The sequence below is a fragment of the Diabrotica undecimpunctata genome, chromosome 3 (genome assembly GCF_040954645.1).
Source record: "Diabrotica undecimpunctata isolate CICGRU chromosome 3, icDiaUnde3, whole genome shotgun sequence".
Lineage (NCBI taxonomy): Eukaryota > Metazoa > Arthropoda > Insecta > Coleoptera > Chrysomelidae > Diabrotica > Diabrotica undecimpunctata.
In genome coordinates, this window is record NC_092805.1 from 104,231,346 (window position 1) to 104,256,781 (window position 25,436).

A 25,436-nucleotide genomic window follows, 5' to 3' on the forward strand; every position below is an offset into this window, starting at 1 on the left:
CATATATACAGGTTGTCCCAATAGAACGGGACATAAAATACAGTCTTTTCCTGTTAACATCCTTGAAAACAGAAAACTTGTAGTCAGTGGTGGTAATTCATATATACAGGGTGTACCAATAAGAATGGGACATAAAATAACTAAAGATTCTCTTTTTCAAAATACTAGTCATATTTTTTATTACTCGTAATTTTCCTAAATTTGGTAAATATTTTTTTGTCATAAGATACACCTTTTAGTAACAAAATTTGTTAATTCTACTTGGCCATGTGTAAGCAAATCGCTTTTTTTTTCTTTTAAATGTTACGTCATTGAGAGGTCAATTATTTTGACCCAAATTGTAACATTAAAAACAAACCACTTAACGAAAAACGAATAGGATTAGTTCTTTTTTCGATGGTCTTCAATGTATACTTAATTGTTTTATTCGTCCTGTTCCTATTCTGTCTGAAGTTACTGAAGCTATGACAGACATTTCGTATGTTGATTTACTTCTTTCGTGTCCATTTCTTACATGTAATGAACCATTGAAGAAACTTGATGAAAGTAGTCTATAAAAGTGTACTATAAAATGGACGAGGTATGGGATTTTAGACACTTCCACAGAATAATATATTGTAAGCTAACTTCTTTACAACTCACATAGAATGAAACTTTTCATTAATCCGTATGTTTTCTATACGACTAAGATCTGGTGAAGCGGCTGGTCCTGAAATTGTTGCCAACTAATGTTTTTGCATCCGAGCTTGAGTATGGACAGAAGTATTTTCCATCATTGCCATATTTTTAAATTTGAAGGGTAACTGGTATTCTCACGATGGTAAGATTTGTCGGTGATTTACACCAATCTGGAAATAAGCTTTATCAGATAAAAAACATTACTAAAATTATCTTCTCGGAAACACTTACAAAAATATATTCTTCGTTGCCTTTGGAGACGTCTCATTGCAGGGAACTTAGTGGTTTCCTTCATATGTACCCTTGTCTCTTCAGTTTATTTCGAAATTTGTTTCCAAAGCTAATTTTCGAAATCTTAGGTGTGGAGTCGTCCTAAGACAATTACATTAATTTTTTAATATTTCTAATACGTGTTCTATACAAATATTCTCCCTCTTTCCTTATTATGCGATATTACATATACTATCAACACAATCTACTTCATGCAATATTTTTGTCATACGCTTAATTTTTCTGTTCTAACAATTTTGATATCTCACCATTAGAGTGCGGATTAAAAAGCATAAAAAAAGTTAAAATAACGACTTAAAAAGCATTCAATGTCGCTTGAAAAAAGCATGAAATATGCTCAAAAAAAGTGATACAATAGCCGGTACTGTAGACTATCGCGAAGCTTCATAATTATGCTTTTTGTATTTTCAAATTTTGATTAATACTTTTAAAATTAAATAAGTAATATGATTATTTTTTTATTTTACGATTTTTTTACAATCATCGATTTACTCACAAAGTTTATTTATTTTAACAATTTTCTGTACATTCGAAAGTACATAAAATCCTGTTAGTTAATATCCTTGTTATAAATTTTAATAAAATTTAAAAGTTTACGTGTTGTATAACGGACTCTCCTACTCGCATAGATCGACTCTTCAGGCGTTTTAGATTAAAATAAAAAATGGTACAGTAAGCGGTACTGCAGACTAACGCGAAGCTTTATACTATGTTTCTGTATTTTACAATTTAAAAAAAAATTGAAACGTTTCAAAAATCAAAATAACAAATTATGGTCAGTTTTGATAACGAAGGAGTGGCTGTTAGATACACAAAAAATGGACTTTTCGGCTGTGACTGTATTAATATGAAGAAATGTTTTACTAATTGTATTTATATGAAATTATGAAAATATAAATAATTATCATGTGATAGTAAATTTAATTATATAAACTAAATAAAATGTTTAAAAATAACGATTTATATTAAAAAAAGTGGAACAGTGGAAAAGTGGTTCATACTATGTTTTCTGTATTTTTAAAATTTAAATAATATTTAAAATCAAATGAAGTAATTGTATTATTTATTTATTTTTTATATTTTAAACAAATTCAATAAATTATGTTTGCCCCTAACGCCACCTACTAACGTAGTAACAAAGCATAGAAGCATACGTTGTTTACTTATGACAAACCTGTCAAATTCAGAACAAATATTAATAATAAAATATAAATAAATATCATTTGGTAGAAAATTTTATTTAAAAATAATAATTGTATTTATTGAAATTATTTTAAAACGAGAATTATTATAAAACGAGATGACTTCATGTTGTTAATCGGATGACATGTACGGCTTTTATTAAATTTTGTCAATCGTTGCTAATCGAATCTTTTAGTGACAGATATTCTTAATTTTTTACTTCTCATTAAATGTCTATATTTTGTTAGTTATTTTTCATGCAGATTTTAGTTTAAACCTGCTTAGAGTAAATATATAATGGCTAGAAACGAATTGATCGAGAATAGTGAATCGATGTCAAGAACCGCTATTCTATGACGCTACCCGTGACGGCGCTATCTTGTGCTATTTCCGTGAATCTTACCTCAGAATTTTACAGTAAAGAAAAAAAAGTAATACAACGACAGTATAGAAGTTTCGCTTCAAAAAAGGCATATTTTTAAAAAAGCTTAAAATTTGCGTTGCTAGTAGATGGTAGGTCATAAGCAACGTTTTTAAAATTTTCCAAATATGCTGCATAATATATTGCAGCATCTAACCAAGGCCCCACCTTGTCAAAACAGGTTCAGGTGGTAATGGGATGTCGTTCCTTGAAGAGTTGTACCCTTAAAGTTGCCTTAACAAAAACTTTTTTTCCATTTTCAATAACTTTCAGACGAAGAAAAACACTTTTAAGTTTAAAGCTGTTTTGATCATATACGCTGCTGTGTCAGAAAGCATGAGTAATACTTTGTTCTGGCAAATAAAAGCGTGTTATTTCTTCATTTAGAAATCTAGATACTGTGTTACTGTTTGTGCTGTCCAGCTTCTTCATCAAGAACTCCGATAATTAAATGTACAACATATCTTTCACAAGTATCCGTCGTTTCGTCTACTTTCAATCCAATATAGTAAATGTCAATTAGTTTTTTTTTAACAATATAACTATTTTAACAGCTTCAAAAACGACGTAAAACCATTATTTTGTAAGTTTTTTTAAAGGTATATGATCTTATACTATGGCTGTGCATAAATCGAGATTAAACCTTTGTTCGCGCTACCCAGAAGTCGATGCCAAGGATTCCGTAATTGTGAATTGTTTCGATTTAGTTTTGTATTTCTTTTAGATACTCTTGGCGCAAAAATGTTCTTACGTGTTAAAGTACGTTGTACTTTTTAGCACATTATATCTAGAATTAAAACTATTTTTAAAAACTAAATATACTTTTTTATATATTCAATTATATATATTTTTTATTTTATTATCATTTATGCTCTTTTTACATCTGTTGGATTATTGAGCCTATACATTGAATATATTTTCATTTCTTTTTTTACATTTTTTACAATCTACAATTTTATCGGTCTTTCTTTTTGTATTATGAGCATCCCGTTTCTGTTTTTTTTTATTCAAATATTTAAAATTCAGTGTGTTCCTTACCTCCCCAAAACGACCCGGCAATTATCTACAACGACTGAGCAACTGTGCCTTTGCTCAAAAATTCCATTAAAAATTCAAAGAAAGGACTCATCTGCCTTTGTCATGGACCAAGTTTAAACAGCAGCAAAAGTAGCAAAGGCCATGTCAAAGTTTTGTACAAATTAAAAAAAAGATAACCAAAGTTTTTTATGAAATCAAGGTTTTGAGTGTAACTCAATTGCGTTAAACTTGTCATCTATTCACAATAAAAATTAAAATCCATCAGTTGATATTATGTCCAGTGCTGGGCTTTAAAATATCTGTTATCTAGACAACTAATATAGACAGTGAAACGGTCTTTTTGGTCTTCTATAAAATTAACTGATTAGTAATTACTTGTTTTTGAATTAAAGCAGCAAAAGTTGTGAGAGTTTAAGAATACGAACTGTCGAAACCTAACTCGGCAGAAATATGTTCTGCTGTTTCTTTTTAGCTTTTGTAGACACGAAACTGTTCTGAGTTCTCACTGTTCAATGTGTCCATCTTATTGAGGTGATAGGTATCTCAGTTTGTGTTCAGTAAGAAGACCTGTTGCCAATTTAATATATTTTCTGGTTATTTTGGGAAGACACTTCTAAGTTATAGAGGAGTTTTAGGCGATAATTTTTTATAACTTCTGCTTGTCTTGGTCTGGAATATTCCATCCATCCATCCATCCATCCAATGGCGCTACAGCCCAAATCGGGCCTTGGCCTCCTTCAACAGGCTTCTCCAACCATCTCTATTTACCGCTGTTCTTTTCCATGAACGCGTTCCCAGGCAGTTCCTGGCATCCTCATCGACTTCATCTTCCCATCTCTTTTTAGGTCTTCCAACAGGTCTTTTTCCCTGCATTCTTGCATTTAATAATTTTCTGGGGATTCTATTCTCATGCATGCGGACCACGTGCCCTGCCCATCGTAATCTCTGCAGTTTAGTATGTTGTGCTAGAGTTGGTTCGCTATATTGCTCGTATATTTCTCTATTGTACCTAATTCGCCAGTTGTTGTTTTCACTTATTGGGCCCAGGATCCTACGTAATATTTTTCTTTCAAACACATCTAATGCATTGGCAGATTTCTGTGTCACCACCCATGTTTCGCAACCATAACTTACTATGGGCGGTCTGGAATATTAGCCTAGAAAAATCATAGTTTAATGTGTTCCTAGGGGTGGAGTTACCTTTTTACATTGGTTTTGTTATAATCACAAAAATTATTCTGTGCCTAGGAAATCCATCTCTTTAGTGGTGATTTTTGGGAAAGAAATATCGAAACAATTACTTTTATAGACACTTGCATAGTCTACAACGTATGTTTGTTCACTGTAAAACGTACTATAATATAATTATATTTAAACGCCTCAAAATTTCTAGCTACCTAGATGTGCATTAGCCTATTAGCCAGACATATCTATTTTGACAGAACTAAGTAGAAATTCTTCATATAAAAAATCTTCAAAAATTTTATCTTACTATTTATTATTGCTTTGTTTGATATAGTTTTTTACACTTTGTATCAATTCAACGAAAAATCTTGATTTAAAAATGGCTTTAACTTTGTAACTCCTCAGAATGATTGTCTAAATTCAAGTACAATTTTGCAAGAACCCATGCTGCATACAATGTATTACATCCACATACAGTTATTTGATATTTGAATACATTCAGAAATAGTCAAAATTTTACATTTCGGTTTTTAATAATATACGCTGTTTTTTTTTACCTTATAATACATCTTAAAGATTAATAATTATATTTTCATACTAAACAAAATATTCAAACTTCGAAAATAATCTTAGTTTTAGAAAGTCTTGACATTAATTAGGGAGTTATTAATACTTCTTCAGTGACTGAGCGCGGTGTTGCCAAAAAAGCACAATGCAGAGTATCTTCATTTTATTCTTTCGTTGTTAATAAATAATCTTTTGTTATTTTCATAGTGATTTCGCCCGTCGCATGCGGGCATTGACTGGGGATCCAATTAATTGCCATCTACAGTCACTCATTAAATTTCTAAAATAATAAACGTCTTGTATGCGAACCAAGTAAATATAAATTAAGATTTGGTGCTCTTGATGGCACGCTATACGTCTACTATACGTCTCACGTCGCACATAGTGGTATTTTACATAAAAAGCTGGCCAAAACCAAAATTTTAAAAACTAACATTTCGGACCGATTGTTGTCCCTAAAGTAGGTCGTTAATGTGACGTTATCTGGCGCTATCCCCTCTCCAAATAGCTAAGCCAAACAAATTTGATAGCTGTCACTTCGTAATACGTTTTGGCTGCGTTTAGTTTTGAAATTTTACTACACTTTTTTGTACGATTTGTGGTTTCTTTATTTTTATAACTCAAGTGGTTTTTGTAATAGCGGCAGTTACGAATATGCCAGAGAAAAGTATGTACTTAATATTTAACCATTTTTAAAACATACCCTTCTAGAACTTCAATCAAAATTAATCTCTACACATCGATACTGCATAAGATTTATTTCATTATAAAGATTTTCATAATCAGTTTTCAAAGTTTTCACAAAATTAAATAAAAACGAAAATACTGTGAGTAGGACAAGCTCATGTATGAATGCATCAGTTAATTATTTTGTTTAGGTCAATAAATCAAAATTTGACTTATACTTAATCTATTTTCATCCATAGTGCCCTATGATGTCTCATATGTAACTTTACGTTCATTAATAATGAAGACAGTGTGTAGTGTGTATTTTTTCTATCTTAATATATTCTTTATATCCTCCCCTTTCATTTAACACATCACACGCTCCAATCAGACCAATAACAACGGATCTTGTACTTCCTTTTGGTAATGCCGCCATGTTTTTTTTCTGTCTCAATATATTCGATACCCTCTCTCCTTTCCACTGATGTATTATACGTCATGATCCGACGAACTATTCTAGCCCCTCCACAAAACATTCAAAAAATAAGCAGAATGAACCTTAGCGTTTTCTTGTGGGATTTTACATGGGAAATGAGGCAGAAATGGTATAGCCCCTTTACTTCTTACATAAAGCTTTAAATTATTTTGCTTAATAAATCTTACCTTACAATTACAGCTACCTATATTTTTAGCAATTTTGCGAAAAAATTAATTACTGATGAATTAGTAAATTTTTGAGTAAGGATATTTGAATCATCAATTTGTGGAGTGAATTAGCAATAAATCAACCGTATCGTTTCAAGAACAAAAATGTGATTGAAATGTGATTGGTATTGACATTAATTTCCTAGGTGGTGCTAGGAGTTATCGCCCCGGACAAACTGCATTTATTAGATTGGATTGGTGCAAAATTGAAAAAGACTGACGTATACCGTGACGCAAAGGGCATAATCGTTCTAATGCCTCTTCTCATTAGTGTGATTGTGTGTGCTACTTGTGCCTCTATATTCTACTACATTATATTTCTCGATTACATCCGACATCTCGACATCCCATTCACTTACGAGGCACTCGTAAGTGAATGGGATGTTTTCGGTCAATTTGGAGATAATATATATATATATATATATATATATATATATATATATATATATATATATATATATATATATATATATATAATAACACTGGGTTAAGTTTAATAATATTCGCGGTTCCAATGACCAACCTTTTCACCGTTTGTTTTGTTGTATTCTGTTTGTGTCTCCCTATTTTCAATCTTCTTGCTCACGTCATTAACCATATTTTTCTCTTGTATCTCTCATATTTAATTTAAATCTGAGTTCGATTTTTTAAATAAAAATTACATTTTACTATGTTCGTATTACCACACAAAAAGCTACTACGTCCTTGGGCAGATGTAGAAGAATGTGTGGTAAGAATTGGCCAAACAAAGCTCATTAATACCATTCGTTGGACCTGAACCGTTCTGCGGCGTTGTAAAGGCAGTACCAAGAAACGAACAAGAAAGTGGGTAGCTCACAAATCTCTAGCATGTTGCACCAGGACAAAGACTGGCGAAACAGTTCATTACAGGACATTTGCCAAAATTTACGGCAGATCTAATAAGCAAAGACAGGAAAACAGTCAAAGCCATAGTAGGTCTCCTAACAGGGCACTGTAAGCTGAATAAGCAGTTAAAGCTTAGGGATTGGCAGATAATGACCTATGCAGATTCTGTCAACCAGAAGAAGAAACAATAGAGCACATTTTATGTCAGTGTGACACCCTGGCAAATGTGCGTTCTTTGCATTAGGCGAAGAAAATCCACCGACAAAGACCTACATGTAACGTTCAGTCTCGAAGTTATTAAGACCTTTGAAAAAGGTTCAGGCTAGAGAATGTAAACTAGGGCTAGAGGACTGCAATAGATCCGAAAAGGTCACAGTCATACATTTCAAGTATCAATATTACATTCAACTGAAAATAAAATTAAAACTGGATATAATAAAATAATAATAATGTAGTTTTAAAATAAGTCTCGAAAACTATTTTAGTTCTGAATAAATTTGAAATACATCTGGCAACGTCGTCTTAAATATTAAGCCATCTCTAAAATAGTTCGCGTTCGCATCCGCCATCGCCATCTTAGTTTGGAGGTAGGCAACAAGTGTGTGGTTACGATCGGATTTTTACTTGTTTTGATTGGAATATAAGAATATAACCATAAAAATATTTACAACTGTCCCTTACTTTTTTAATAAACTGTACAGAATGATTTATTCATAGAAATTTAATGTTGGCCTCGAACAAACATCCGTAATGCCCGACTCAGAAGTAGGTACACCAGAAATTATCCAAGAAAGTACAAGTGTTTCCAATGTAAACACTTGTCAAAGAATCAAATCGGAGTCTGATTTAACAAGTTTAAATGCCGATCTACAGGCACGAATGAGAGGTAGACCTAAAAGTAGTAAAAAAGATAATGAGGTTAAACAGTTTAAATCGCAAAGGGAAGGAAGAAATATAAAATTTGAGTCGGTTATTATTAAAGTAAATGACCAAGAAGTCTTTTCTATTCCTGAATATCCTGATGTTAAAATTAAAGTTGTTAAAGGTGGTAAGTATTTAACAAGATCGATCTTTTAGATCCTGATTTATTGTGTGAATTTGGTTGGATAATTGGATATTCTTTTCTACACATTTATTCTGCTACAGAATTTTCAATGTTTTTCTTCTAAATGTTTTATCTAATACTCAGTAAGTAGTTAGAGACAGCATTTTGATAAATTTTACACAAAGCTTAATAATGTATATTGATTATTTATTTGGTAAAATATAATGTCTCAATCTACATTATTTAAATATAACTTGACAAAATAGTCCATAGTACTTAATTCTCTCTAGTGCTTCTATTTAAGGTAAAAAATTACAGTGTAAATATAAATTGTAACAGTACATGATGTCAATTGTAAAAGAATAAAAAAAGAGAAACATATAGATAAAACAGATGTGAAATATAGTAGTTTCTTTCACAATTGTTGTGTATTATATTGTGTATATTTGAGTACCACATAGCAATGGGTCTTTTTGAAGAACAATAAAGTATTTTCATTTCTTTTTCTGTTAGTTCACATTTGAAAGAAATATAAAGAGGTGTTCAAGTTATAGGGATATATTTTTCTAGTCGTGGTAACAATAAGTTAATGTGAATATAAAGCCATACTGGCTCAGCATAGGCTTTAATTGATTGCACATTGTGAAATTACTTTTAATTCTTTACATTTATCTGTCTGAAAGTCAGATAATTTGATATCTATGTTTTTGTGTATATTTAATGCTTTCCTCAACATTGCCTATATGAGCATAGATAACATTACTTATTACAGATTAGTTTAGATTTTTGATAAAAATATGCAAAGACTGGACCTTCCATATACTTTTTATATTATATTACGATTAATATTTGACAAACATTAGAAAATGAAAGTTGCCCATTAACTAATATACATACATTTATTGGCACCTTTGGCAGTAAATAGTTGAATGAAAATTAAGAGATTATTTTAGTGCATGCATGAATATTCTGTTAATAATGGTAATGCATGAAGTGTACATAGCACTATGGTACTTTGCATTTTTAATATGTAACAAGCTCATAAATGCTGCTTTTGATAATTAACTTATTTATTATTAATAATATAATAAATTAAATAATATAATACATTTTATTACATACAGCAGAAACTTTTTTTTAGTGAATTATTACATTTTTGAACTGTTTTGCTTCTTTTTTATGTGTTTCTTAATAGTAATTTGTTTTTAGGTAAACACCCCTATATGTGCCCAAAATGTGACCTAGGCTTCTGGACTAAGAGTGCTTATGAGGCTCATCAACCAGTTCATATTCTCAAAAAAGCAAAACAACCTATAAAAAAGTTCCGTTGTGATGTATGTGCGAAAGAGTTCAGCAAACTATGTGATGTGGAACGTCATACTCGTGTTCATACTGGAGAAAAGCCCTGCATTTGCAATATATGCAATAAACGCTTTCAGCAAGCACACAATCTCAGTAAGCACCTGATGACCCATTTACACATAAAACCATTCTATTGTGAGATTTGTAACAAAAAATTTGGAAGAAATGATGTACTGAGAAGACATTTGTTGACTCATTCAATTGACAAACCTGTCAAATGTTCCGTTTGTTATAGAGGTTTTATCAGACATTCGCAGTTACTACAACATATGAGAAGAAAACATCCACGCCATCCTGTAGATGTTAGTGAATCCTATGCTGACCCAAATGAAAGTGAGTCTAGTGAAACAAAGGATGATGGTTTTGATAATGAACCTAGTACTTCAAAGTTCAAGAATAACAGTCATGACAAATGAGTTTACTGATAGTAAATGATCTCTTTTTTGTAGTTTTAAGTGAATAATATTGGATGTTACTGGTGCTGAAGATGACTTTAAGTTGTTGTTTTTGTTGGAAGTTCTTTTAGTAACAAAAATAGTTTCCTTTGTGGTGCTAGACTTTTTTATTGACTGATTAGAGATTAACGTCAAAATATACAATTCTTATAAATTTCAGTACTTACAGAATGTTAATTTCATAATTTTATGAAATTTGAAGTTTTTTTTAATAATATGATGTTTTTAGACTGTATTATATAAATTATAAAAATCTACACCACACACTTTATATATATATTATATCTACAAGTTAGTATTTGATTATAATTTTGAGGATCAATTTTTTTATTTCAAAGTGAAATATATTGGGTAAAAATGTGCCTTAGGTTTAGAGATGTGTAAGTGTTTCCACTAAACACAATTGTGAACGAAATATCAATGTACAAAGCCAATTGTGTTTGTTGGATATGCAATTGGGAATTATATTTTGATTTTAAATGTTGTATTTTATACAATTATATTTACAAGTTTATTTTGGAGATTATGTAACTCTATTCTTATAAACTGGGTGTTTCATTTTTAATAGAGCTTCTATGTTTGTGATTTTAATAAACCTTTTTGTGAAATTGTCTCTTATTCTTTAAGATGTAATGTTACCCCTAATATTGAAAGAACTATGTGTTACTGTCTACTGTATTAATTTTAGACAGATAATGTTAAGATCATGAATAATGAATGACTTCGAGATATATGTTTAATATTTTCCTGTCTTCATTTTTAGACTGTTAAGGTTTTCTTGTCAAACAGTATAAACCATTAGTATGAGATCTGGGTTTTAACAATATATAGATAAAATGTCCTGTTGCTTGAAATTTTGCATGGTTTTCCATAGAGTAAATTAATGCTACAGTGTATATTGCTCTGTAAATGTTTACTGATCTAATGTGTGAAATAGACTTCTTCTTTTCTGTTATATTATCTGTATATATGATGGAACAAAATGTGTCAGATGAGATTGTGGTAAAATATTTTGCTTGTCTCTATACATAAGAAAGAAGTGAATAACATTGTTTTTTTTTACAAATATTAAAAAAATAATTTCAGGATCTTTATTAAAAGTTTAAAACAAACATGAAGTATCTTTATATACCTAAAGACACTAGAGCACAGAATATTTGAACATAGAAGAAAAAAAAAACAGTTCTGAAGCCCTTTACTTCTGGCATTTTTATATTACCTACCATATTTTTTGAGAGTAATTAAACAATTCTAATTCAAATTATTTTATATTTGATGTTTCATTTTCCACATCTGAAATAGTAAAATCTTAAAATACAAATTAAACAGAATATTTTGTTTTGTTACATAGAAATAGAAAAAAATCTTTGAATAGTTTAATTTTATATATGTCACTCATCATCACAATTTAGACCTGACATGGTAAACTACACCATTTTAAAATATGTATTGTATCTGCGAATTATGAGTAAGGAATATAAAATTAAACTATTAAGTATTTTTTTTTTATTTTTAAGTAATAGAACAATATTTTCTTTAATAATTATTTTGAGAATGATGAATATCAATTGTGTTTATTCCCATAAAATTGAATATATAACAGCTCTACAGGTCTTGTAGGCCCCTTGCTTTTTTTCTCCAATCTCCCACCTATTTCTGACAAGTCTTGCTTTAGTGATTCCAACTATTTCTTCTTTAAACATCATCTTCTTTTTTTCCATTTCTCCCTTCTTCATTATTGTTTCAACATTTCAGTTGTCTGATATTCTTATAATGTAGCTGAGCAATCTAGTTCTTTGGACTCATATTCATGCTGTAATTATTTATTTTCCATACAACCTCATTTCTTTATTTGTTCGTCTTTCTTCCTCTAAACATTTTTCTGAACACCTTTCTTTTCTTCCTGCTGGTTCACAATCCACGTTTCACTGGAATACATCATTGTGGGGTCTGGCTACTGTCTCTTAGACTCGCAATTTAGCTGTTCTTGACACATTTTTTACTTTCAGTATTGAATTTAGTGACCCTGTCGCTCTGCTTCCCTTTACTAATCTTTTGTCGTCTATCTCTTTTCCTGTGTTTGTTATGGTTACTTCTAAGTAGTCAAATTCTGCCACTTTAAAAACTATAGACAGCCTCTGCTCCTTTCATTTAGATATATTTGCTATTGTTTTTGTTTGGTTTATTGTTAGTCTGTACCTTTTTGGTTTTTCTAATTTCTGGAAAAAAATTTTTTAGATGTTTTGTTCTCGCTAGTATCACCACATCATCCGTGTAAGCTATGCACTATTCGTTGCTATTCAAAATAATCCTGTTTGTGCTCATATTTGATCTTCTTACGATTTATTCTAATACTAGGTTGAATAAATTTGTTGATAGCGGATCCCCTTATTTTAAACCTCTATTCACTGTGAACAGTCTTGAAAAGCTTCCTTCCATTTATTGTGTTCCTAAGCGTCATTCTCACTAGCCTTATAAGCTTTTCTGGAATTTCTAAAGACCTCAATAGCATCATTTGATTTATGGAGTCATGCTAAATTTTATTCGTAGCTATTTTGTATTCATTTTAACATACTTATTTGATGAGTAGTTGTTCTTCCTGGTATTCTCTGATAACTATATTACATTTCATTAATTTTTTTCATTTATTTTATAAACTACTTCTAATAGTGCTATACCTCTATAGTTTTCGCTCTCCGTTTTGTCTTCTTTTTTATAGATAGGGTATATAAGCGTGCTATTCATTGTTTTGACATTTTTTCCTTTTGCCAAACTGCTAATGTCGAGAAATATTCGTTCCTTCAATTTTCCACCACCGTCCTTAAAAATCTTACCTGGGATAAGACTTTCCCCTTCACTTTTGTTATTTTTTAGGTCTTTTATTATTTCTTTTGGTATTATTACTGTTGGTATCTGCTCCTCTGGAACTTGTGGAATCTTTCCATCGGGACGAATGTCTTTATGATCAAAACTGTGCTAGAAATTTTCATTTTCTTCTCTGTAGCATATCCTATTAACTTCTTCCCATTTTTATTTGATTCCTTATGTAAACTTTGTTCCCCTGTTATTCTTCTTTTTCGACTTTCGCATTCATGTCTCCAATGATTGAATTATGATGCAATAATTGAAACTTGAATAGTTACCATCAAAAAAACAACATTATAGGTGTGCACTTCTTTGTGTAATCATAGTTCAATCAATAAATAATAATACACATGTTATAAGACTTCACTTGCGGGAGATGTTTTCAATGAAATAGATGCAGTGAATTCAGTGATAACTTAATGCATGTGCAATTATATCAAGAATTTATTTGATCCATTGTTTCATATTTGTTTCTCCCTTCCGGTTTTGCTCATCTAATATTTGATATAGGACACTATGAAAAAGTCATGTATAGTTCTTGCTACTTGGTGGTGTATTTTTCAGATTGAGTATTGATGTCAAATGTATTTTTCTGTGTTTTTGCTGTAATTGTAATGACCCTTCGTTTCTGCTTCTGGATTAATTAATCTGCTATAGTTGATTAATTTCCCTGCTTCTCTTTCATCCAAATACATTGGTAGGTAATATACTCGTTACTTGCCAGTGTGTACAGAATATAAGTTAGATAATGGATTTGTAATTGTCCTTTAAGATGATGTAATTTCCTTTATTATTGTCCTTGAGATTTAAAAGTTTATATATTATCCTTTTGTAACCGTATTTATGGGGTATCAATATTGCAAGGACAGTGTGAGGCAATGTGTGTTTTAAAATGGCTGATAATTGACATTTTTGTGTGTATCTATTATACAACTCAAATAATAATAATAAGAGATACATTATTCCAGGTTGTAACATAGTCTGGAACTAATCCTATTAAATCACTTTTCTTGATTCCGCAATTACTTCATTCAACTTACATAATTCTAATAGTGGATGAGAAATCTTATATCTTCAAGGCATTTAAGAAAACTAGCATATTGAGAAATATTCATACAAATCAATAAACGAAAATAAAAATAAACTATTTTAATTTTGGGCGCAATAGATCATCTAAGTAGTATTTTTAGCTTTCACATCAATCAATAAGTTTTAGAATATATCACCATTTGCATGGTACAATATGTGTTATAGCATATTGTCTTGATTTAATTTAATTTATTCCGTGTGTATTTTATTGTGATCATGCATTAATAATACTTAGGTCTATTGGCTCTGTTTTTAATTTATATAGTTCTTATATTGGCAAGACAATCACCATTATGTGAAAAAGTTAATTGGTAGTAATTCGTCAAATTTGTACTATCATTTTATAACAAGTTCTATTGGATGTAAAAGAAAACGGTCTTGAAATACCTATCTATTATTATTATATTGATTGATTGAAAAAATAATTATCGGCCTTTTTAAACATATTGTAGTTTTATATTTAGTATATTATCTACTGTGTAGGCTCTTTATAACATATTTTTAAATTAGGTATTCATGAACCTTGTTTTAAAAACTTCTCTATTGAAGTTCAGTTTCATAGTATAGTTGAAGTTATAATGAACAAAGAAATATTGTTTTAAGTAAATTGGTATAAAAACTGAATTCGTGCAAAATACTAACAATAAAGGATTGTTCAGTTTGCTCATCTTTGGTTCACAAACATTGGGAGTTAAAATTTGCTCCAGATTTTGCTAATAATTTTGCAATGTATTGGAAATATTTGGTTAAAAAATCTCATTTTCGAGGCTTTTTTTTCGGAATATAGCTATATGTGTATGGATGGAACTATAATAGAACTCATGGATAATACAATGATAATCATAATTTTTTTTGGAATTTTATGGAATTGTGTACACTCTTAATGATATCTTCCAACGGAAATAACGACCATGTTATTATGAAATTACTTAAACTTAATATTTTAATAATATTTTTGCCAGATGTTTAAGTACCTATATAAAATTGGTAGATAAATCCTTTCGTGTGGAATTCTAGTGCTTGTCATCTTTGGATGATTACGATCACATTGGTCCAAATAATTATATTAACTGCTGTTCTGAATTGTTCAATGATGTCTAGTTTTTTTCCAATTCACTCCAGGATTATTTCATTAGTGATGCGATATGTCCAAGAATCCCTGTCATTATTAATTCCATATTGAGTGTCTTATTACGGAGTATAATATACATGCGATTGAATGCATTTCTAGCTTTCTCGTTTTTAAGGATGTGTGGCTTTTTACAGTCAAGTTTCATGCCGTACCTTTCACTCACAGTTTCTAAACGGCGGTTACATTTTATAGGTCTCCTGCATGTTATGCTAGAAGTATGATCTCATCTGTGTATCTGAGATTGTTGATTTTCTCTCCATTAGTTGATATGCTTTTGATATTTCTATTGAATATTGTAAAGCTCCTCTGATAAAGGTGAGAGTGTACAATCTTGTCTGATGCGAAATATTTTGTAAAATGATTATTCTATGATGTTGAACTTTGTTAAACGCTTTTTCGAAATCAATAAATGCCTCTCATTTGCCTTCATTAAATTTCTTGTAAATTCGCGAATGAACCACATTTAGAAGAATCTTCAGAATATGGCTCATTAGGCTAATTATTCTGTGTTCTTTACTTTTTGTTAATATTGATTCGAGCCATTCTTGCAATATTTTGCTACTTTTACATATTTCATTGAGGTTAGTGATGAGCATGAGTTGTTCGTTCTCTAAAAGTTTAAATATATCTTCTTACTGTGTCTTAATATTTTTTGTTTTTTTATTGCAAACTTCTTGCTCTGTTATTTCAGGGTTAGTTGTGCTATCTAATCATATAATCTTTCCATCTGTTTAATTTTTGATCTTTTTCATTGATGTAATTTTTTTTTATCCTTAATTCTACTCATATTTTAGGGTTTTCTTAGGTTATAAAAATGAAGTCATCATTTGTATTCTGCATATATCTTCAATTTTAATCATCTCTCCATGCCTCTTCCTGTGATTTAGTATTAATTTATTTTTTTGTGAGTTCGTCATTCTTGCTTTCTCGTTAATTCTTGCTTTTTTGTTATTATATTTGGTTTTATTTTATGTCTGGTACCAGGGGCAACTTATCAACATTTCATTTACTTCGCAATCAAAGAAATTTTATCTGGTTTTTTTGTTAGCGTGTTTTGATGTTTTCTATAGTAGATAATAATAAAATTTAATTGATCATGGACATAGTCAAACTGTCGATGGCTACCTTAAAATTAAGAAACCGATAAAAGGTCTCTTGGTAAAAAATTATGAATATCACTCAAATTGTTGTTATCAATGTAATAAAATGTTAATTAAGAATATACAGAAATTGTTAAGACTGACGTGATCAAAGTGAGTTTTAATTAAACAATCTATTTTTGCCGTAGAACCAATTTTTTTCACAAATTTCTCACTTATTGCGGGTTCCACTACTTTGAATTTGAAACGTGTTTTCGATAGTGCCTTTAAAAATTTAGCTGTGATAGCAAAAACTTCCTCAAAATTGAAACTGAATTACCGGTTACCTATACCATTTTTAATAAAGCAAAAGCTCCAAATATTAAATTTATAGTGTTTAACTAGTTGGATAAATTCTGTTTTATACATTTATAAGCACTGCTTTGCAATTTCTTTTTCTTTAGTTTATGTTAACTTAAAAATGTGTATATAACAATTATTTAGAGTTAGAATTTTTTGTTATACAGGATGTATCATAATATAACCTGTATACATTTTCTTATATATTACAGATTTTTGTTCAAAGTACAATTATTCCAATTAAGTTAACCTCCTGACTATTTTGAAAGATTTGTTAATATAGTTTATTAAATTATTTGTTTCAATTACTGTGCAGTATCATAAATTTCTGATTTTCACTTTCCAATATCAGTACATATCTCTTAAATTCATCCTTTACCTATATCAACTAGATCTTTTATTTTAAGGATTCTATTCAAATCTTTTTCGCTACACTTTTATTTTTTTCATTTTAATGTATACAGACCATCCTACTCTCTGCATTTTGTTTGCTAATATGTTCACCCTTAAGAAGTTCTGTATTTAAACCTTTGGTTTTTTTCTAGTGCTTCCTTTTTGAATGATCTCCCGTCCATTTATAAATGTTATTACCAGTAATATCTTTATTTTTTCTTTTAAACTGTTAAGGTTTTTCAAATAAGAATTTACATTAATAGTAATTAATACCAATACATCAAAGTGTTAAATTAAAATTTGAGTAGGTAAGCTTTTATTCAGATTTCCGAAACCTAGAGTTTTCCATTAACAAATTTCCACTTTATTTTAACAATTTTTTTTTTCACGAATTTTGTTTTCTTCGAACTGCAAACATTTTCTTTACTAATTGTAAAAGCAAAAAAATGGCATACAGTATAATTATTTATTAATTAGTATAATTTCTTCTTAATATTTTTGCCGATTGAGTAACCAAATGGATTCTATATTATTGTCATACATATTTATACAGTAAGGGAGACAAAATGTAATTTTAGTTTAAAAAAAAATCTTAAGATGTCAGGAATGTAGCTTGAATTGGAACTAGATATAAGTTGTTTGTTTGGTACAAAGTATTTGTAATTAAATTTTTGTACTTTTTAAAATATAACATGTGTTTAGTTCTTTGGCAATAGTTCTGTATGTGACTTTTTTGGATGATAACTGACCGTTTTGTAAAAAAGTATACCAACTTTCTGAATAGTAAACCTGATTTATTGGCATATTAATCATTCTAATCCAAACAAAATGCACCGCATTGTTGATTTTATACTGCAAAGATAAAGTTTAGGTTAAACACCTTATCAACAGTTATAGTGAAACAGCCCTTTCTTAAGATTCTGCGTTAACAGAATCAATAAGAAATTTTTATTTTGCCAATTGTCTTTTTTGTGCTTCTTTATTTTGACAGTTAGATTTTTAAAGATGCCTAAAGAAGAGAATAGATTTCAATGTTAAAGTGAAATGAATAAATATATTATTTTTTCGCTTTTGTTTTAGTTTCACAAGATTGTCACAAAGCGTAAATTCTATTTTCCTAGTCTCTTAGGTTGATATATTCTAAGGTATCGAAACCTACTTAGACATAACAAGTCTAACTGTATCAATGTCTTCAATTTTGACTTTACTTAATATCTCATGCGATAATTAACATCAATGGGCATCATTCACTGCATTGTGTGCTGTTTTACTTTGTATTAACATTGAAGCATCCCAGTATTATAATTATTGGTTTGTTCACGAATTTGATTATAAAAACTTATTCTTTATCAATATTGGCAATTGAGTAGTAGGAACTGTTTATAAAACCGGTGTTTTCTAAAGGTATATTGTTTTCGAGGATTCTAGGCTGTAGCCTGGAATTATTTCTTCCTGACATCGTTATCAAATGCGATACTACAAGAGTCAATGAGCGAATTACATTTACAAACGTTGCAGCATCTTTTATGTCTGCCGCAGTTGCAGGAAGAAATAATTCCAGTCCACGGCTCATAAAACCCGAAAATAATGTACTATAAAATACTTTATCTGTTACTAATCAGTCCAAAGTCTTAATTATACAATTATTATTTAATCTGAATCGAATACTGATTTCAGAAGTTTATTCTTAGATAATTTCAAATTCAGAATATATTTTTGTTTATAGATACTTTTCAGTAGGTATAACTAAAGCAGTTCAAAAGCTTAATTACAAATGCTGCAATAAATATGTAATCTGAATCGAATACTGATTTCAGAATTTTTATTCGTAGAGAATTTCATATTTAGAATATATTTTTGTTTATATATTATACTTTTCAGTATGACTAAAAGTGTGGTTATTCTTCTCAATGTAAATAAAACTCTTAAATTAAATGTCCTTTTTTATTTAAATATTTCCTACCTTCCACAATAGCCTAGAAATCCACACAAATCACACGTGGTAAGAATCAAAACGATAAACGAATCAAAAATAAATATACTCTACATGTTTGACTATTGTAATAGCGCCCATTGTTATTCGAAGTTAATTTTCTAATATCTATCATTTATAATATTCGAACCGCCATTCCAGAAAAGGGCCAGGGTATATTACTAAAAATCATGAAATCTTATATTTAAGGTAGCGTAAGTCACAAAAATAGATCAGAGAAATGCGCTAGACATAAATTTAAAGAAGACTGATTCTATGATCAAAAGATTTTTCATGAAATTAGTATGAATATCCTCGTCCTGTAAATTAAAGAAATAACCCGAGGATTACAAGAAATCGTCAATTAGATCTTCCATATTCCGCATATCTCCATATCTACCAAAACACCACAATAAAAGTAGAAGAACTAACTGATCCTATTAAGCTATCAATGGGATAAGAGAGGGAGATTTCCCGAGTCTTCTATTGTTCAACCTTATTATGGATGAAATAATAAAAAAAGGAGACCAAATGGGAGAAAAACAACTTAAAATAATCTGCTGTGCAGATGACGCAATACTACTCTCTCAAAGTGAAGATGATTTACAACGTATACCTAGTGCACCAATTTAATATAACCGCCAGAAAATTTAACATGGTAATTTCTCCAAAATGCATGGTTATAACAGCAAATTTACTAAGATTGGAGCTGGAAGGTCAGATAATAGAACCATTGATGGATTTTAAATATCTAGGCATCACATTATCTAGCTACGAAAATCTCAAAACTGACGTAGAAGATCAAGAGAATAGAGCAAACAGAGCCGCAGGTTGCCGGAATGAAACAATATGGAGAGATAAAAATATCGGGAAAGGAATGAAAGGCAGAATTTACAAAACAGTGATCAGACCAGTAATGACATAGAGAGGACAAAAAGTATGTTAGAAACAACAGAGATGGAAACACTTAGAAAAATTTATGGTAAGACACTATGGGACAGAGCTAGAAGTACAGATATACGACGTAGATGGCAGGTGAAGAACATCAAGAATTGGGTAAGAAATAGAACGATCATATAAGCCGAATGACAACAAATAAACGCGCATTTAAGATGCGCGTTCTATTCTGCGATACACATAAATATTAAATTGAGATTAAAACTTGTAAAATGTTTTATCTGGTCTGTTCTTCTCTACGGAGTCGAAACATGGACTTTAAAAATAAAGAGCCTGAATAGAATCGAGGCATTTGAAATGTGGGTGTACCGTAGAATTTTAAAAATTCCTTGGACAGCACGAAAAACAAATGAAGAAGTACTAGCGAGACTCAATTTAGAAAAAGAACTATTGAGAACAGTCAAAAGAAGAAAAACCAGTTATTTAGGGCATTTGTTGCGCAACGAGAAATACTACATCCCTCAGTTGATAATAAAAGGCAAAATAGAAGGAAAGCGAGGAATTGGAAGAAAAAAATTGTCCTGGTTACGTAATATCAGAAACTGGACAGGACTTGGATTTGAGGAACTCTTAAGAACAGCTGAAGATAGGCAAACGTTTGCCACCATAACCGCTAACCTCCATTGATGGAGACGGCACTTGAAGAAGAAGACAACAAATAGAGTAGTAAAGACGGCAAGAGACGGTTCCCCAATTGGAAGACCACGAACAGATATTCGGCATAAACCCACCTTAATTTCTTTCACTCAACCAGTGACCCTAAGCACAGTATATTGCTCAAATATACTGTGCCCTAATTAGCAGAACTCTTCCACCGTTTTTATAGTTTCGTGTGGTACCTCTAAGTTATTTTGTTGCATTCTTGATATAGCCGGCATATATTTAGTTTTCTGCGAGTTAATCATAAGTCCGATGTTTTCTACGACGTGTTTAATACATGTGAAAGCTTCAACTGCTTCATTTCGGGCTGTTACAATGATCACGATATCATCAGCATATGCCATTATTTGTATACTATGGTATATATCGTACCCGTTAAGTTTATTCCCAAATCTCTCATAACTTTTTGTAACGCTAGACTGAACAGCGTGCATGATAACGCACCTTCCTTGAGCAGTCCTCTGTTAGTTGTAAATTATTCTGAAAGATCCCCTTGTACTCGCACTTTACATTCAAATTTTCTTATTGTCATTTTAATTAATTATAAAAATCCTCTTGGTATTGTTACGATAAAAATCCTGGCCTAAAATAACTGTAAATATTATGACTAATTATGTTATGTTGTAGATTGTGCGAGGCCTGAACGGAAGCTTCCAAAAAAACAACATTTCGAAAGTTCGAGGCGAGTCGATGGGAAATCCAGTTTGCCCTTATCGTTTCGCCGTCGTCTACTCAAGAAGGTTTTAGACTTTTCGAGATAACGGCACTGGCATATATTAACAGGACATTTTATTTGGAAGGGACAGTTAATTCTGAAGACGCGCTCGCGAATTTAATTGTTACGTACGGATATATATAAATTATTGTCAGATAAGTTAATATAAATAAAAAATAAATTAAATCCGTAAGTGTTATAAATATTGAACCTTTTAATAAATTCACAACAAATGGTGTCAGAACAGTGGAATACTTAAAATAAATTGTGAAAATGGCTACGATTTATGAGCTGACAGTGACTAATTTAAGAAGACATCTCGAAGACAGAGAATTAGCTTCTACCGGAAAAAAGGCTGAGTTAGTTCAACGACTAAAGAACGCTTTGCTAGAAGAAGGACTAGATCCAGAGACTTATATATTTGAAGATGCTGCCATCTCGTCGATTTCGAAATTAGAGAACAAAGTTTCCGGTGACATCGCATCATTAGAAAACAAAGTTTCTAACGAGATTTCTTCGCTGGAAAGCAAAGTCTCTGCTAACATCTCTTCGGAAATCTCTAAAGTCACTTCTGAGATGTCTGCCCTGGACGATAGAATATCTTCGTTAAAAAACCAAGTTGCTACCGATATGTTGGGCTTCGAAGAAAAGATATGGAAAGAGATGGAAAAGAAGCTGGAGGAAACAGGGACGGCAGGGAGAGGAAACAATCCAATTACAGTAGAGACAAAAGAAGACGAGACTAAATGTAAGTTGGAAATACGGCCGAAATTTGAAGGAAGTGGAGGTTCTGTCCATGTGAAAGTCCCAACTTTCGACGGAAAATCGTCATGGAATAACTACATGAAACAGTTCGAATCAGCTGCAAGAGCGAATGGATGGTCTGAAAAAGAAAAGGCTGTAAACCTGACTATCGCTCTTCGAGGAGATGCCTTAGATGTGCTTCAGACCATAGCCGTAGAGGAGACCGATGATTTCGAACAACTGAAGAAGAGGTTAAATATGCGATATGGCCACGAACATTTGGAACATGTATATCAGTCGCAGCTTAAAAATCGAAGACAAAAGAAAGATGAGGCTCTTCAAGAATATGAGGTAGATATTGCCAGATTAGTACGATATGCTTATCCAACAGCTCCCGAAGATATGATGGAAAAGTTGGCCGTTCAAACGTTTATTGATGGTCTTCGTGATCATGAAATGCAGAGAACACTACGATTAGCTCGTCACAAGACGCTGGTTGATGTCTTATCCGCCGCCCTCGAATACGAGTCAGCTACGCAGGCCTCTGGAGGATACAGTAAAGTTAGGACTGTAAAAGAGGAAGGAGATGAAGATAAACTTGACCAGCTCGTTAATATGATGAAAATTATTACATGCAAGAAAACGAAGACCATAAAATCAAGAAACTCACCATCAGGAAAACCAGAACGAGTCGGCTTTAGGGGAGCAGCTTCGACCCGGAACTTTTCCAAAGACCCTCTTATACTAATAGCTTCTTTGAAATGTCGTGAAGATAGTGTATATGTAGATGGAGAAATAAATGGTAAAAGACATACGTTGTTGGTGGATACCGGAGCGACCAGAACCATTATACGCCCGACAGTTATAAACAGCTGAAAGAAACTGTTACCAACGAGGTTGCGACTTCGGACCGCTACAGGTGAAAATGCCAACATTCATGGAGAAATCCAGGTACAATTGGGAATTGGAGCAGAAAATTTTGTCCATACTGTTATAGTTGCTGACATCGAAGAGGATGTTATATTAGGAATGGACGTAATGAATATGCATGGATTCCAATTGGATTTTAAGAATAAGGTAATCAAAGTTGGCAACGAGGAAGTATTTCTCCATCCACATAATGACAACACTGTGCAAGCAGCCATTAAAGAAGATACAGTCGTGCCTGCGAGAAGCGAAACGATCATAGTAGCGCGGCTCTACAGGGAATTGTGGACGAAGGGAGACCCGTTATGATGGAGCCTTGGAACCACGACGATGAGGTTGGCCGTGGAATCATAATTGGAAAGGAATTGGTGACTTTGGCTAAGGAAATTCCTGTGAGGCTTATCAATGTCAATGACTACCCAGTGACCATCAAGAAAGAGACAAAGGTAGGAACTTGTGTACCTGTGACATCCATAATCCGTCAGGCGACAACATCTGATAATGCCAACGACAAATTCGACCAAATGGTTGCAGTTGCAGGACAGTCTCTAAATCAGATGGAGAAAAGGAAATTAAGGGAATTTCTTCGGCAGTATCGTGATATTTTCGTACCGAAAGGAGGAAAGACGGGAAGAACTACCGTTGTTAAGCATAAAATTGATACTGGTAATGCTAAGCCAATTCGTCAAACAGCTCGACGATTACCACAGGCGAAAAGAGAGGAAGCTGAAACGATTGTTCAGGAAATGAAGAAAGACGGGGTGATAGAACCTTCTACGAGCCCATGGGTCTCTCCGGTGGTCCTGGTTAAGAAGAAAGACGGAACGACGAGGTTCTGTGTGGATTACCGTTTGCTGAACAACGTTACCAAGAAAGATAGTTATCCTCTGCCTCGGATCGATGACACATTGGACACATTGGCTGGAAGTAAATTGTTTTCTACTTTCGATTTGAAGTCTGGATACTGGCAGGTAGAAATGGACCCAGTAGATAAAGAAAAGACAGCCTTCACCACAGGATCTGGATTGTGGCAATTCAACGTTATGCCATTTGGACTCTGTAATGCTCCTGCGACATTTGAGAGGCTTATGGAAAATGTGTTGAGAGGGTTATCTTGGAAAACATGCCTGGTTTATTTAGATGACATAATCGTCTTGGGGGAGACATTCGAAGAACATCTGAAGAATTTAGAAAACGTTTTTAATCGACTTAAAGCTACCCAATTGATGCTAAACCCCAAGAAGTGCCAGCTATTTCAAGGTAAAGTCAATTATCTGGGTCATATAGTCAGTAAAGAAGGAGTGGCTGTGGATAAGGGAAAAATCGATTCCATTAAGGAATGGCCAAAACCAACTGACAAACATCAAGTGAGAAGTTTTCTTGGACTATGTACTTACTACCGGAGGTTTATTAAGAAGTTTGCGGATATCGCTAAGCCATTAACGCGACTTACAGAGGAAGCAAGAGAATACCGCTGGGATACAGACTGCCAAAATGCCTTTGAGACCTTAAAAAAAATCTAATAACAGCACCAATTTTAGGGTATCCACTGCCAAAAGGAGAGTTCATCTTAGATACGGATACAAGTAATGTGGGAATTGGAGGAGTGCTGTCTCAGATTCAAGGAGGACAGTAACGAGTCCTCGGATATTTTAGTAAAGTTCTTTCAAAACCTGAGCGGAATTATTGCGTCACGAGAAGAGAACTTCTAGCAGTAGTTAAATCAGTAGAGCACTTCTATCAATACCTCTATGGCAGAAAGTTTCTAATCCGAACCGACCATGCCGCCCTTAAGTGGTTGATGCAGTTTAAGAATCCAGAGGGTCAGATAGCTAGGTGGATCGAACGACTCCAAGAATACGATTTTAAGATTGAGTACCGGGCCGGAGTTAGCCACAGAAACGCTGATTCTCTTTCCAGAAGGCCATGCTCAGCAGAGTGTTCACACTGCAACAAAACGGAAGCAGCAGTGCTAAGAACCACGATTGTCAACGACGACTAGACGCCTACTAAGATCAGGGAAGAACAAGAGAGAGATCCAGTTATACAGAAAATCCGAAAATGGAAAGAGGAAAACCGTC

The 25,436-nt window shown here is 32.0% G+C and overlaps 1 protein-coding gene across 1 annotated transcript in view; it reads left to right on the forward strand.

The window, feature by feature from the left end:
- The window catches only part of LOC140437136 (uncharacterized), a 76,490-nt gene extending 57,175 nt beyond the window's left edge, over positions 1-19,315 (forward strand). Inside the window, exon 2 of the mRNA XM_072526470.1 lies at positions 9,855-19,315. Within this exon, the coding sequence (XP_072382571.1) occupies positions 9,855-10,423 (569 nt within the window). The 3' untranslated portion in view covers positions 10,424-19,315. The remainder of the gene's footprint in view (positions 1-9,854) is intronic.
- The last annotated feature ends 6,121 nt before the right edge of the window (positions 19,316-25,436 follow it).